At 35.7% G+C, this 15,971-nt stretch overlaps 1 protein-coding gene across 1 annotated transcript; it reads right to left on the bottom strand.

Annotated features, from left to right (window-relative positions):
- Window positions 1-611: 611 nt before the first annotated feature.
- LOC131672278 (uncharacterized) lies at window positions 612-15,517 on the bottom strand. The gene is made up of 9 exons (XM_058949407.1): window positions 15,325-15,517; window positions 13,959-14,120; window positions 13,172-13,717; window positions 12,926-13,055; window positions 12,689-12,791; window positions 2,730-2,937; window positions 2,167-2,448; window positions 1,676-2,084; window positions 612-1,593 (listed from the first exon to the last, which is right to left on the bottom strand). Exons 2-9 carry the CDS (start codon window positions 14,100-14,102, stop codon window positions 1,466-1,468), a joined length of 1,950 nt encoding a protein of 649 aa, XP_058805390.1. The 5' UTR covers window positions 14,103-14,120; window positions 15,325-15,517; the 3' UTR covers window positions 612-1,465.
- Between the last annotated feature and the right edge of the window lie 454 nt (window positions 15,518-15,971).

The raw sequence follows: 15,971 nt of genomic DNA, 5'->3' as shown, positions 1-15,971 counted from the left end.
GTGTGTATATATGTGTGTATATATAGTTACGAGCTCTTATAAACACATGCGCGCACACACCGGTAAGTATATCGGCGGCTGCGCTGCTTGTTGTATGTTGTATAAGTATGCGTTTAGAGCGCGACGATCGCCGCTGCACACACTAGAAACGAGCGAGAAGCAACGATGATTGGGCAAAAGAGGAGGTAAATGCCAGCAGGTAAAAGAGAAAAAAAACGATACTTATATATATACCTACACGGGTGCTACACTCGTTTCTGGGCGGTATATTATATACTTCTTACCCTATATGTCTACAACTATACAATGCATAGGAAGATGCTGATGAGCGATTGATTTTTATTGGGTATATACGTACAGGCACTTTGTAATTATGGTTGTGCAATTGAAATATTTATGCATTATTATGGGTGATCGTAATTCATCTTAATTCATCAAATAGTGATCGATTTTCCATGTTTCACTGAGAAGATAACTGCTATCACATTGATCAGAAATATATGATATTCTAACTGTCATTCAAAAAAGTAACTAATTATTTATAGAAGTAAAATACCACGATTACGAAAATTAATGCTAAGAATAAGTTGGTTAAATTAGGAATGTTACAATGGTTTTTCCAATCATTTATTGTTAATATATCAGTGCATGACATAATAAAATCAATTATATTTTTTCTAAAAGTATCAGTCTCAATAGAGACTTTAACAAAAGTTCAACCCACAATTTCCTTATCTTCCATATGTTATACTCAATATAACTGCTATTTACATTAGTAATTTGATAAATTAGGGTTTATACATTTCCAATCTATGTACTATTTATTAAAAACCACTTTATAGTCTATTGTGCATGTTTTAATTACATAAAATTTTTATTCTTTAATTATTCAAGTAAGATCCAAACTACATATTAAGATCTACTTCTTTTCTATAAAGTTGAATGCTATAAAGGCAAATAGTAGTTCACAATCAAAATAGCACACTAGAATGTAAAAAATATTTTATCATGTGATCCATTTTGTAAGAATGTTCCTTTGGTTGCAATCCTATATTTACAGAAATATCATGCAAAATTATATTTCATCATAATTTGTAAATATTAATGCATTAATATGGATTAAAGATATTTTCATAAAAAAATATAAAAATTCTGTATGAAAGCTCATATGAAGATCTTTTAAATTTAATTGAATTCACTTATTCAAGAATAGAAAATATTATTTTTTATCAATATTTCTCATCAAACTAAATAGAATGTGAGCTTTTGTGCAATTGTATATGGAACATTTAGTAACATTCATCTCCAATATCTCAATAATAGGAGTACTTCAACGTTATTGGTATTGTAAGGGAATACATTATTGCTATCAAAAGTTGCTTTTCATGAAATAATTGCAACCCAAAAATTTCATCATTACATTAAGTACAATAAAGAAGACGGATTTCAGAAAAGAAAGGCCTCGTCATGGTGCAAAGTCTGGCTTTCCCTCGTAAGTACAACCAGATCGTTGAATAATCTCCGTAGCAGCCCAGATGCCACATTTAATACAGACCTCTAAGCTTTGATTCTGTATATATTGAGCCAGAAATCCTGCAATAATTTATTAGTTTCATATAATCATTCTTTTATTTGATACGAAAGGTAAATTTAAATACAACAGGTTAAACCTTACCCCCTACAAATGCATCTCCAGCTCCATTCGTGTCAACAACCTTTTCTTCTGGTAACTTTACTACAGGATATTCAGTAATTACGTTATCTTTAACTAATAAAACAGGATTTGCACTCTGAGTTATAATAACAATTCTTTTCCTCTTAGTGTTTATCTTCTCCATATTTGACATTTTTAAAGCTATTTCTTTTAAATCTGTTGTATCAAAGTCATTGATTTTAGCAAAAGTTTCTGCTTCAGATTCATTGCCAAATAATATATCTACATAAGGAAAAGCTGCCCTCATTGGTTTCTTGAAGAATTCACACAAAAATGGAGCACTCAGGTTCATTGTGAATATTTTATTTGTTTCATATGCATGTTGAGCCACAGATTGTATTGTTTCTGGACTCACTGTTAAGAAGAAGCCCTGAAATCGAAAGAAGATAAACAATCATAAATTCAAATTTGCAAATATTTCAAGAATATATTATAAACAATATTCTACTCACTGAGACATAAAAGAGTTTTGCATCTTGTATCAATTTCTTGTTACCTTCTTCTTCTATATGCGATGGTAAAAAGCAATTGGCTGCAGCTAAATTGGCACAGAGAGATCTACATCGTCCATTATTCGTAATTAAAACTGCACAGGTTCCTGTTGGTTCTTTATCTGTATACTGATATCTAACATTCAAGCCATTTTCTTTGGCTTTTTCCTCTAAGATTTTAGAGTACTTGTCTTTTCCAACACAGCCCATATAAATTGATACTCTTGGTTTTTCAAGGAACCACTGCATATAAAATATATTGATCACAAATGTTGATATATTTTTAAATTTGATATCAAATCAATAAAAACAACCTTACTACAATAATATATTCAAATACTTTTATGCTAACATAACTCAAAAGTTCTTATCTAACCTACTAAAAGTGGCAAATAAATCAATCATAATTACTTGTTTACTTTACAGTCTTACAAAAGACTCTCAGATAATAAAGTTATAAGGCCATGCAAAGAATTTATAACATAGAATATAACCAGAAAATAAATGAGAAAATTGAAATTTACTTGTGCCACTCGCATTGTATTTTGAACAGCTCCTCCAGCAATGAAATCTGCATTGTACTGTTCAATAAGTTCATCGTATAATGGTTTGTGCTTTTCACTGGCAAGAATGGCATCATTGGGTTTTAGATCATACTTTTTCAAAAAGTCTTCATCTACTGATGCAGAAATGTCAAGAAGAGGATTTCCAATCCCCAACAAAGTTCCTTCTCTAAAAAAAACACGTCGATAAAATATTTCCAATATTTACTAAAAATTTGAAATCTTCACTAAAAATTAAATTTATATGTTGACTTGAGATAAAAAAATTAATAAATTATTCAAAAACAATATTTTTATATTTTTGAAACAGTTACGTACTAATTAATGAATAGAGTAAAGTCGCATAATTTAAGCTCGAGATATTTGAGAACGCAACATGACGCAGATTGCATAACGGATTCTATTTATCTGTCGTCCGCAATTCATATTGCGTACATAGCAACGCGTGGAAGTTAAAACAACTTTGTAATCTCTAGGCCACAACATCAAACTAAAGATCTATAAACTGCATATCAGAGCAGCTAGAAGTTATAAAATTATTTGTATCGTCTATACAATTCACAAAAGAAAATATGCAGTCAAATACATAATTCTAACCTTAAAACTCATGCTCCAATTATAAAAAACACGTGCTTTTCACGAATTGACAGTTTGAAACAATCATACAAATGGAATCTTACCTCAGTTCCTTCGTCATTTTTCACAAACAATCAGACCCGAAGAGCTTTCGTTTAAGGCACCAAGCGACAAATGCAGCACGTAAAAACTATCACAACGCGGATTACGTCCACGCGCCAACTCTAAAGAAATTTTACCCGCAGAGCGATTTTCTTGCGCGCGCGTACATTGAGCCAATGGAGTCACATTACACTGTGCAATAAAATGGCAGATCACTTATTGTTGATATGAAAATCACGTGGTTTGACCTGATCTTTTTTTAGATCGCGCTTATCAACGGATATTTCAGCAAATATGGAAGTTTTTAGGAATGGAATATCGTAAATAACGTCGATATTTTTTCAGATGTGACGAAACTTCTTCAGACTCGCGTGCTAGCGAATTTCAATTTCATAAGATGCTAATGTGAATCTTGGCACAATCTCGTTATTGAAATGTATTTCCAATAGTTTATATATAGAACGGTTCAAAACTATTCACGTGCAATAATACTTTATCTGAGCAGTGCACGTATTTCTTCGTATATGCTGTCCTATTACAATAGCTATAGATGCGTCTTTCATGGTTGAAAAGAATAGCGAAAATAAATTTCTTCTTTAAGGATTTTAGTCTAATTTTTGAAAAATTGTATAAGACGTGACATTAACAATGAAAGAAAATTACATAACAAAAACATTCCTAAAATGTCAATAAAGCTTAGGATTGGAATATTGATTTAGGTAATAACAATAGACCATCATGTAAGTATGCAAATATCATAGTTTATTCAGTCTTTCATAAGATGCCATTCGTAGTCTGTTTATTTATTTTTTTGATAGTGCGGCACACATGTGCACTTGCATTGATCTCATCATCGTCGATCAGATGTCACATCAACCCCTGTGAGTAACGATTAATAATTTTGAATTTCAAAAGAAAATAAATTTTCACGCGTCGATTATTCACGTCTTCAAACTCAAAGACCAAAAGAAAAAAGCCAATCGGAAGAAAAATTACGATTACGATTTTAAATTCAGGAAATGCGTCTAGACTGACTATTAACAAATGTTTTTTGCAACAATTAAAATTCTCTCCGTTATATTCGGGACTTGCCTTTCCAACAAAAAATCTCGCAGTCCACATTGAAAATCAAGTTTTCAGCCCTCAAGACAGAGCAGTCAGATCGCCAGATCTCGAAGTCATAGTAGTGTCGGCTCGTTGTTGTGATGCTACTCAGCCGTTTGACCAGTAGCCCATACTGCTCCTATACAATTACAGAGCACACATACACATTTTAAAGTAATTTTCTCATTCATTGTGCTATGAAATTTTTTTTATTTGATTGATTGATTGGTGGCTCGGAGAGTTTCTAAATAATTTCCTTTTTTTTTTCTATTGTCATGAGCACGTTCTCCGAGATAAAAGTATCGTATTGTGCAATGTGTGATGATATTTTTTAGTGTATACTCGTGAATAAATTGCATGTTAATTTGTACATTCAAGTGTTTTTTGTTGAATAGTGTACAAAAATATGCAATATTGATCGAAAAACAAGGTGTGAATAAAAAAACAGGTGTTAACGTAACATAAAAAAACACAACTAAGTTTCACTGCATAAATTAATAATTCGACTGACAATGAGATGAGACTGTATGATGATCATGTATTATAAAGCATTTTTTTATTTTAATAATTATATGCAAAATATAGATTTATAAACATTATTTTGAATCAAACGATCAATATCTTCCAGATAAAAAAAATAATGGAAAACTTAGGTAACTGTCAAGTCTAAATTTGGAAAAAAAAAAGAAAGACATACAATACTTTTACCCCGGCATGCGTGAATAAATGATACACCTGACAACTGTCCTTTCGCGACATCATCAGATATCATTATATATACAATAGGTATGTCTTGCAGGGTTTTGTCTCCGTGGTTAATCTCTCAATGCCAGGCAGCAACATGTATACATAGCAAGAGAATCAAAGAAGATATTGGTGCGACGTATATGTCCATTGTTTTACCCATTTGATTATTGTAACAACAATGACAGAGATTATCACGGCGACGAGGCGGCGGCGGACGATTGTTCTTGACGCTCGGTGGTAGAGGTGTGCGAGAAGGACGACGACGAACGTGCATAAAATTTATGCGGTACCACGTTTTTTTCGTCGGGCGACGGCGACGGCGGCGGCGGCGGCGTGCATGTACGCGCGGCCCCTGATCACAGTGTCGTTCGACGGCGCGGCATCCATTTTAGCTACTTTCAGAAGGTTGGCTACAGATTGAGAGGAATATAATCATCAATTGCGCTAAATAAAATGATGGATTCGTTGCTTTTTCTTTCTTTTTTGGTCTCGTTTTGTCAAATGGAAAACAACCTTTATGTACAATCAGAGACTCATGTCAATGTTTACACAATCATCAAAGACAGCTGAAACGATTACAAAAAGTATGCAAAGTGCGCTTACGGGAAAATAATCGACAAACAAGCATGCGAACGCTTGACGGATACATCTGTGGCGTTCTGGGAAAAAAAAATAAATCTCAATTTTAAAAAGTATAGGACGTTTACTTTGGCATTTTTTTAAACACCTTTACATGTTTTATGCTAAAGTTTATCTTTTTAATAAAATACTCATTGTCTAAGAAACTTAGTTTAATGAAAAACATAAGATTTAATCATTTCTACATAGCTTTACACTCGGTATGTCTTCCACTTGAGGGATAAGATAATATTGATAAAAATAAAGACGTTGCAGATTGAAATGGCAAGATTTCAAGATATTTTCAAATTATGTCATTTCTCGAAAACACCACAGATATATAGTTGCTCGAATACTAAGGTTAATGTTGTAATCGTTTTCACTGAAAAAATATTCAGCAAGCAGAAAAAAATCGACTTATAGAGATATAAAAAAACAAAGGAGTAATAAAAAAAGTAACCCTTAATAACCTATGTAAGATACAGATTTGATATAAAATGTAAAGCTTAAGGAATTACCTGTTGAATGATCCGACGTAACATTTCCGAAAACCTGCTACAAGAATGTAACTACCTCGTGAGATCAGTCGCAAAATCGTTAATTCGATAAAACGTCTAATACACTTTCGTTTTGAACTGTTATACATAATGCAAAGTGCACTCGAATTTTTTTCTATAATTTTTTGTATATTGATGAAAAAGAAGCCAAGGATGAATTACAAAAACACGCATTTTGAACTTTAATCTTTATTTGGAAATTAAGTGTAAAATTGTTGATCATATATTTATGATAATACGTAAGTACTAAAAAATACAAATTGACAGAAAAAAAAGAGAACAAGGAAATGCGAAGCAGATAAATGGAATCATTTATTTTTCGTTCTGATCATACCTGCCTTCTGTCTCTTTCTCATCATTATCTCGCCCTTAATTCTTTAATAATATAATCTCGCACTTCTCACGTCAGTGTTCGTCATAATTTGTTTGATTTTTGTTTTAATCCGAGGTAGCGTTAATATTACAAAATTGTGTAACATCTCGTGTCAATTTCTCGGTTAGCGCATCTCTCAATAAGTTTTATTGTAATCCACACCAGGATAAGAGACAAGTGATTTATTCGCGCCGAAACCCTGCGAAACCATGTTGTCCGCAGTACCCATCGTTCTGAAAACATCAGTCATACAAAAACGAGCGGTTTTAACATTAAAGAAATCACCAAACTGACCAATAACAAAAAAAATAATAATAGAAGGATAATAATGACATAATAGAAAAGTAATAATGACGATCCTTAAACTTTATCAATTAACAAAAGAATCTTCTATTTGCTTGCGCTTTCTTTTTATTTTGCTTTGTCTGTTGCCAATGCCAAACATCTAAATAAATTGCTCTTTTTACTTTGTAATAAGCGTGGAATATGTATGATTGGATAAATAGAATTACGTTAATTCACTGCGGTCGAAAACATGCCGAAGGTTACGTTACTGGAAACTTTCTTAGCATCATCGTTGCTTTTTAACGTTAAATCTTGATTCCAATAAAACAATTACAGGCATTATTCCGTAATGAAACCTTCTTTCGACAAACCAACCGGTTCACCTTTAAAAAAAATAGACTAGCAAAACTAAACACTCTTCAACAAAATATTCTACACTTGTCATGGCGAATTGATGCAATTAACTGAGACAAGAAGAAAACAAAATACTTATCAAAGACAAGAAAGGAATGCCGAAAAGAAGCACGACTTCGTTCAAGAGTTTTCTTTTTTTCTTTCTCAAGTTTATTCTTTGTTACACATAAAACATATTTGGAGCATTTTTCATTATAATTGTATAAAAAAAAATAAAAATAAAAATAAAAAACGCGAGCAACGAGAGCAAAGTGGGCAAAGAACAAAGAAAAAAATAATAGATTAAACCTGTTTCGTCTACAAGACAAACTACGTTAGTTAAAAAAATGTCAGTGCTGAAGCATCGTATTCTACGTAGCGTGTATTTCTCTCGCGAATGCCGAAACACACTACGTGCAAGTCATTTTTACGCAATGCCAAATTTCAGAAACCAAAAAGTATATTTGTATGATGAAAATGAAAGGTATAGGAAAATTGGGAGTCCAAAGAAAACCGAATTTCGTCTGACCATATCTTCGGAACACCGTGCGACGCAGGAAGCCAGCGGATTCACGTTCGTTGTACTCCGAAATCAAACCAATTAACATTAAGAAAAAACCAAAACATAAATAAAGACAAAAAAAATGAATCAAGAAGTGTCAAATGAAAAGAAAACGCTTTTTTGTTGTTGGGACAATGGGGAGAAGTGATGTGATGAAAGAAATAAACAATCACGTTTCGTTTGTGAATTTCACAAATATTACATTTTGTATTACACAGATTTCTCTTATAATTCATAGATTGAATGGGGCATAGAGAAGAAAGTTCTTTTTTTATCATCTACAGCGCATCGTTATTATATATTCTCGTATATAGTGAAAAAAAAAGAGAGACACGAATTCTTACAAAAAAATAAACGTTAATCTCGAAAAAAAAAAGAGAAGGAAACACCTCGTTTTTCATTTCGCACAAAGTTTGTTTTATAGCCGACGACGTTCTACAAGTTATTACACGCACAAAGAATGTATACTCGAAAACCGCAGTTAATACGCATTTATACTTCTCGTGTCGTCGACAATGCACACGATCAATGATTTGACAATCAAAGGTAATAACAGATTTCATTGCTAATCTAGACGCGAACAAGACTACACCCTTTACAGTCTATGACATTGTTACACGTACAATTGTTTTCGAAAGTTTTCCGACGTTTTTGAAATACAAACTACTGCAAACAGTGTAATGTACCGCTCGAGTTACTCCTCAGAACAGAATCTAATCGGACAAAAAAATCTGCCATACTAATCGATCATCAACTAATCCTTCTTTTTTACAAGACGTGGCGTTACAATGTACGAGGTGCATCGCTGCCTCTCGAGAGGCTCTTCCAGGCGCATTGTTTTTTTAAGAGAATAGAAGTTTCGTCGTGGTGGAAATCGGTGCAATAAAAAGATCATTGTATTTTTGACACTTATCCATTACTTTCTTTTCATATAATTCAATCGGAATTCGTGTGTATGGATGTATATTGTGAATGTATAAGTGTATCTGTGTACTGTTGAGTCATCGAAAATTTAATCATCGCCTCAATGCATGTTCCGATTATTAAAAAAAGAGAGAAGATACTCGTTACAGCGCTCCTTTCTTCACCATTACGACGACAATTTACGTGTAGAAGTACGAACATGCATTGGATTATTATCATTTTACACGTGTGTGTGTCAATATAAAAAAAAGTAGGCGCGCCTAACGCAACTATTATTATTATACTTAAAATCAAGGGATCATGTACGAAGGACTTCATCCGAGTCTCTGAAAAATAAGAAAAAGAAATTCCTTATTTAATGACTAAACTCTACGAAAAATACAGCGTCCGACCGTTAAAAAATCGTCTATAAGCCACGAGGAGTAACGAAGACGATCAGAATTCTTATAGTGTCAAATTTTATTTAATGTCAAAAGTCTACATTATTATTATTAGTATTATTCTTTTCTCATCGTTATTGATAATTTGATAGAACGTACAGGGCTAAAGGGGGCCCATCAAGCCGTCGTGTTCTGCACGAAGAGGAGGCACCACGGACTTATCTCGAAACTCATCGATGTTACTATGGTTTTGTCTCTCGACTCTTCAAGTGCTAAATAAGAGGGACACATTTGTTACGTTTCCTTAATGATAACAGTTATAGAAGAGAAAAAGATGGAGAAAGATGACTTGGAGTTAAATGTGTTAATAGGAATGAGAAGTCGAATAGGGACGTGCGAAAGATGATAAAGGTGCGTCCTCCTCGTGCGTCCGTAATTATATATAAATCACTCGTCGGTTGTCGCAATGCTTTCTCAAAGACAATGATATCACGACTATACTTGCATAAGTAACACCTTGATTATTTCTCATGATTCGTTCTTTTTGTTTGTTTTTCAAGTTCATCGTTATGCTATTTTTATAGATACACAGAAAAATTCGCCACAAAGAGAAACCTACATATTGGATTGCGTTGGATTATTTTACCATTATAATTAATTAATCAAAGGATTAAAAGTGAACGTGAGGTTGATAAGAGTTTGAGAAATAGATAGAGAAAAGCTGCCTTCGAAGCCGGCAGACCTTCGCGCATCGCCGAATTCTCAGGATCATCCCGACGACGACGAAGACGTGTGACACACAGCTCTCATCTCTCGGCGGTCCCGAAGGCTTCCTGCTCTGATCGTCAAAATTCATCTCCTCGTATATAGAAAGATCAACCGGCTCTGTCGATTTTTTCTCTGTTTTCTCATCTCGTCATCATCATCATCGTCATCACCGGCGACACACCGACACGAGATTACAACCCCGGCGGCGCGCGACGACGTAGGTGTTTGTTTGTGTGGCGGTTGCGGCGGCTTTAGTATGGTGCGAACCGGCGCGACGGCGATGGCCCTCGGATTCCCGGTCTGGTAAAGCAGATAATATCACAAGTTTACAAAACACGGTCTCTCATCGACGCCATTCTTATTTATTGGTTTACTTGTCACGAATTTTCACGCACGCGCTTGCTGCTTTGCGTTCGTGGCCACGCGTTAAACAAGCTAAACTACACTGGAGGATATAACTTTACTCTCGTGGCAAGGCAGCAAACTTTGCGGAAAATTTAATATTCAAAAATTTGGCAAGTATCAGTACGACAGATCTAATCCATAGCTGGCGATTAGGTCTCTCAGTGGAAAGCATTGAATTGACAAGAAAAATTAAATTTGGGCGACTAGGAACAGTATAGGAACTCGTGTTGACTCTTTTTACCTCACTTAAATAATACTCTAATGATTTAAGTCATATAAGTGTGTTCGTTTAATTTAGAAGTATTCACAGTAACGTTTACTTTTTTATTATACTCAAGTGCTATAAATAGCTACGAGATAGGGTTGTTCTCTTTGAGAATCACACACAATGAACGGACATGAAAAATGACATGGTGCCTGTATTATACATGTAAATGATTAAAGAAACACCTTGCATACACTTGTCAATCAAAAGCATTGTAAAAAAAAAAAAAAGCTGATGAATCAATGATGACAAGCGAGGTAAAGAAAAGGACAACGGATTAGGAAGTTTTTGTATTTAAACTAAGAATCCTCGGGCTGGTGTGGCATTTTGAACTTACCTACGCTCTTCAAATGAGTCTCGGCTGAAGTCCTCGTACATGCCTCTACTACAACATTATTTAAATCGATTATCGACTCGTTCCTACTTGCAAAAACTTTATTTATTTCAAAGAGCTTACTGCACTCTCTTGTTCAAGGCTTAACTTTGTGAATTGATATTATCAATTTTGAAAAAAACAGCTTTTATCATCTATCTCGTACGCAATGCAATTTGAAGTGACTGAATTATTTGAGGAATAGAAAAAAAAATTGGCATATAACTTTACTGGAATTTGAATCCATGCGACTGAATTACTGCCACCACATAATTATGAAATTCGAATCATGATATTGAAAAGTCTCTAAACACACAGTCCAACATTTATGAAAAAACATAAACTCAAATTGTAACGTGCATTATTAGTCACATTGCAATACAAAAATCTTCAAAATAAAGAAAAAAAGCTGTACTTCAGATTGTATGTGTATATCTGCTATTTTTGTAATCCTGACTGTATTTGATTATAAAATTATTTGTTGGAGATATAGAATTATTATTAGTTAAAGCCATGAAACAAGAGAGTCGGTGCTATATTTTTGGCACATTCTGGAAACATTAAGTTTCGATTTATAACTGAATAGTCTCATCCTTGCTAAATAATATATCATGACGCGGCGTCGCGTTAATTGTAGAATAAGAATAGAAGTACTGAATTTTGATAAAAATTTTTTAAGCAAATAATTGACAGAGAGACTTACTCTTTCTTAACTTGAACGCCGAGCCACCACTGTCTCTCTAAAGGTTGCATCTATTCACGGATAAGCTCGGTATGGAGCCGGGTGTGCACTGAAATTTAGAATGTAAAGAGATGTCTAGGTTGCGTTATTTTTTTCAACTCAAACCACGTAATAACCACGCTAGAAACTTAATTTTACGTTCATCGTTCACTTCTCTTATCTCAACAGTTACTACAAGGACATTCAAGTCAAAGATTCTGATTCATTTAAAAATATATCTTTCTTCTGCATGTTATATTCAAACTATGAACTTGTCAGAGTAATTATGATGTAACAAGTATCTACTCAGCAAAAATAAAATCAAAACAAATTGTGTCAAACAGAAAAACCACACCAACCCGATAAATTCCATAGGAATTTGGTGACTATCTATAAGAGGGACTAGGAGAGCATTTGTCATCTATTGAGTTAGGAGCAGCACAGTCAAGTATGTAATATGAATAATGAAGGTGACAAGACAAGAATGATATAGACAAAGATAGAGATAGATAGGTGGAAAGATGATAGGCTATACAGAAAAATGCAATATATATAATATAGAGAAAGGCCATAAGAGATTATCGCCCAACCCTACAAAAAATCGCATGAACAGTTAATCCAGCCTGAAAAATGTGTGTTCACAATGTTAAGCCGGATAAAACGAGTGATCATAACCGATATACATGTATATAAGATACATATATCTTTCAATATACTTTTACGAAGGTGTAGGACTAGAAGATGGCAGATGAAACCTGGTAACTAACCTGAATCGTCCATTGTTGCCGGCTGGTGGTGGTGATCGTCGGCTAAACATACCGTAGTCCTGGCCACGTGAGAAACCAGTGTCGCGCATTGAGCCCATGCCAGCTGTAATGTTTTTTTTCCGCACCGAGAGGAAACGAAAAAAAGAAACGTTGACGAAAAAAAAAGAAAAAAAAAGAACAATAAAAAAATATGTTAGCACGATCGTGTTGCGGCTAGAGAAAAACTATAAATCGTACCAGGATGCTGATAGCCGTCATTACCCGACATTCCGGTCATTCCTGTAAACCTCCTTTCGTACAAATCACGGGTGTCATCGAAGCCACGGCGATCATAGTAGCTGTCGTAGTCCTGGAATGGTGGGTAGGTCTGTGGATGAAAGCAAATGATTATATGAATTACATGACAATGCAACTGTCGCGAGATATCACGGAACAATAGTAAAGATAAGTGCAACAAAGTGCAATTATAATCAATATACTTACACCAAAGCGAGCACCACCCATAAGACGGTCACGGAGGAAGGGTGGTGGCGGTGGCGGAGGGTATGGGTCACGTCCAAACATCCTGTCCCTGAAACCGTTCCTGTCGGGTCCGCCACCCATGCCACCCTTAGGACACTCCTTCGACCAATGACCGCCACGTCCACATCTATAGCATTGCTCTGGATCACCCATACCAGGCCTCTGTCGCACACGGCTAGTGGAAATCTGAACCTTCATAGGTTGACCATCGACGATTTGGCCATTCAACTCCTTGATGGCCTCATTCACATCTCCACTGGCTTCGAGATGTACGAAGCCGTAGTTGCGTACGATGTCACATTCAACCACTGTACCGTACTTGGCGAACAGCTCGCGTACCTGCGGAGCCTTGGTATTATCCGTAAGGTTACCAACGAAAATCTTGGTTGTTGGGGTATTAGGTCCCTTGCGGCTCTTAGCTGCTTCACACTTGATGGGCTGACCATGGACCATGTTACCGTTCAAATTTTGGATGGCATTTCTGCCAGCCTCTTCATTTTCCATATGCTGTAAATAAATTGTTATTGTAATAAGCGCCGTATAATAATGAGACTTATTAGTTAACTTTACAAAACAAAGTATCAATGATGGCTTATGCATGGTTTTGAATACTGCGCCGTTACTAAAATGTAATTATGAAATTGAAAAGTGATTTTAAGAATCTCAAGAACCCATGACAATAGGTCGTAAGACTTTTAAGCCTAACATTTTAACGTTTAAGAAAGTAGCACGAGGAGGAGGTACTTACGACAAATCCATAATTCTTGACGACGTCACACTCTACGACCTTGCCGTATTTTTCGAATAGTGGCTTGATGTCGGCATTGGTGGTCTTGTCGGCAAGATTACCGATGAAAATCTTGAAAGTACCTACGCTGCTGAAGCCCGGCATATTTCTTCCTCCGAATACCTGCGTCACAACACAAAGTGAAAGTTAGTAATTTCACACAATCACTAAGCTCATGTTCACTCGTCAGCAAGAAAATAAAAATTGCGCACAAGAACCGGAAATCGCGCGCGAGCGCGCGCGCACAGACACACACTTGATAGAGAGCGCGCGCGGTAAAGTCGATAGAAAATTGAGTGAGAGAACGGGTCAGCCCGGTCTAAAGGGGAGAGAGAGGGAGGAGTCACGACGACGCTCCGGAAATTTCCACGCCGAGCGAGACAGAACGATAAGACGACGCGCGGCGCGTGAAAGAGAGAAAAAGATGGCGTGGCAACAGTGGCGCCACCACTTCGCTTGTTTCGAGCGTCCCTCGTGCTGTAAAAAAATGTTAGAAATTCACTCTTTTTTTTCTTCGTTACCGTACCGTTGCTGAAAAAAAATTTATCACTTATGCATTGCGCGATAATCCAAATGCCGATAATCTGTTTGGCATATATTCATTAAAATCAATTAGAGGGATATCGCGCATGCATGCATGCGGTATCTCGGTCGCAAAACTTCGATCGACTACGATATACATAGATATATATCTGCATAAAAACGCATGAGCGAGAGGCGTCCTTGGACAGAAAGGAGCGGGAGCTCTTTTGGCCGATGAACTAACAATGGAAGTTCTCGCTTATATGTGGTGGAGTGTTAATAAACAACGCTAATGTTTCGTTCTAGATATCAACTGGCTTATATACCCCGATAGTTGCATACAAAAACCGCGACGCAAAACAGACGAAAATGTTACGACTAGGTATGGGTATAATTTCGATAAAAATTGCGCTATCCGGCTTTCAAAGAACGTTAAGCCGGCTTCTTGTTGAGGAAGCCACACAGCGCCGCTAAGGTAGACCTATTCTTTTTCTTCCCTTAGCTACGATTATATAATATTCACGATGTTACCCAAGCGTATAAAGTTGAAAGAAATCAATGCTAAAATGAAACACATAAAGTACGTTGTTGAACGTTGAGCAATAATTTGCCACGAATATATCTTAGTACGGCGAGTCAGCAATGGCGTATACAATGCTCTCTAGCGTGAGTGAGATAGAGCGCGTGTCTGTTCGATTCCGCCCACGCTGAGTAAACGTTGCGCAGTTCGCAAAGTAGAAATATAAAAAACAATGGAAGGAGAGAAAAACAACGTAACAAAACGAGATATTGTTATGATTCTTACCGTGAAATTGTTGCGTTAAAACCGACGCGTCGAGCGACTCACACAACGAGTGCGCGAACAGTGGCTTAAAAAATGGCGGCGAAGGAGAGACCGAAGAATGTGATGGTAGCTTGGCGGCGGTAAAGCGAGAGAACGAGCTAGCGGTCACCGTCACGGTGTCCTTCGACGAACTGCGCGCCCGGCCAAAGTGGATTGTTGCGGCGCAAGCAGCGCTGAGCTGTGCAGCGTCGCACAGTGCTGCCAACTTGACAAGGATAAAATCGATATTTTATAGGCATATGGTCCCGGTCGGATCTATATCATGGTTCAAGTGTTTCAATCAGAATTGATCATTTCGAAATTGTAATTTGTTTTTTAAAAAGAAATCAAAGATTATCATATTATTTGTTTATTAATGAGCTTTGTAATTTGCAAAAATAAACTATTGTAACGACCATTCAATGGGTTAGTAATGTTGGTGAGGTTGATTATCTTCGTCCTTTTTCATCTTATTGCACTGGTAGATAGGTTTACATGTAGCTGGCAGCACCGGACAGGCAGTCTTAAAAGCGCTTGATTTAATTTCCAATATTTTAGTAAATATAAAGAAAATTTTGAAAACATAATCGAATATATGACAAATATCTTTTCAAATACTAATATTCTGT

The sequence above is a fragment of the Phymastichus coffea genome, unplaced genomic scaffold, assembly GCF_024137745.1.
Source record: "Phymastichus coffea isolate CEN01 unplaced genomic scaffold, Cenicafe_Pcof_1.1 PCOF00146, whole genome shotgun sequence".
Classification (NCBI taxonomy): domain Eukaryota; kingdom Metazoa; phylum Arthropoda; class Insecta; order Hymenoptera; family Eulophidae; genus Phymastichus; species Phymastichus coffea.
This window is presented reverse-complemented; position numbering and strand designations above follow the sequence as displayed.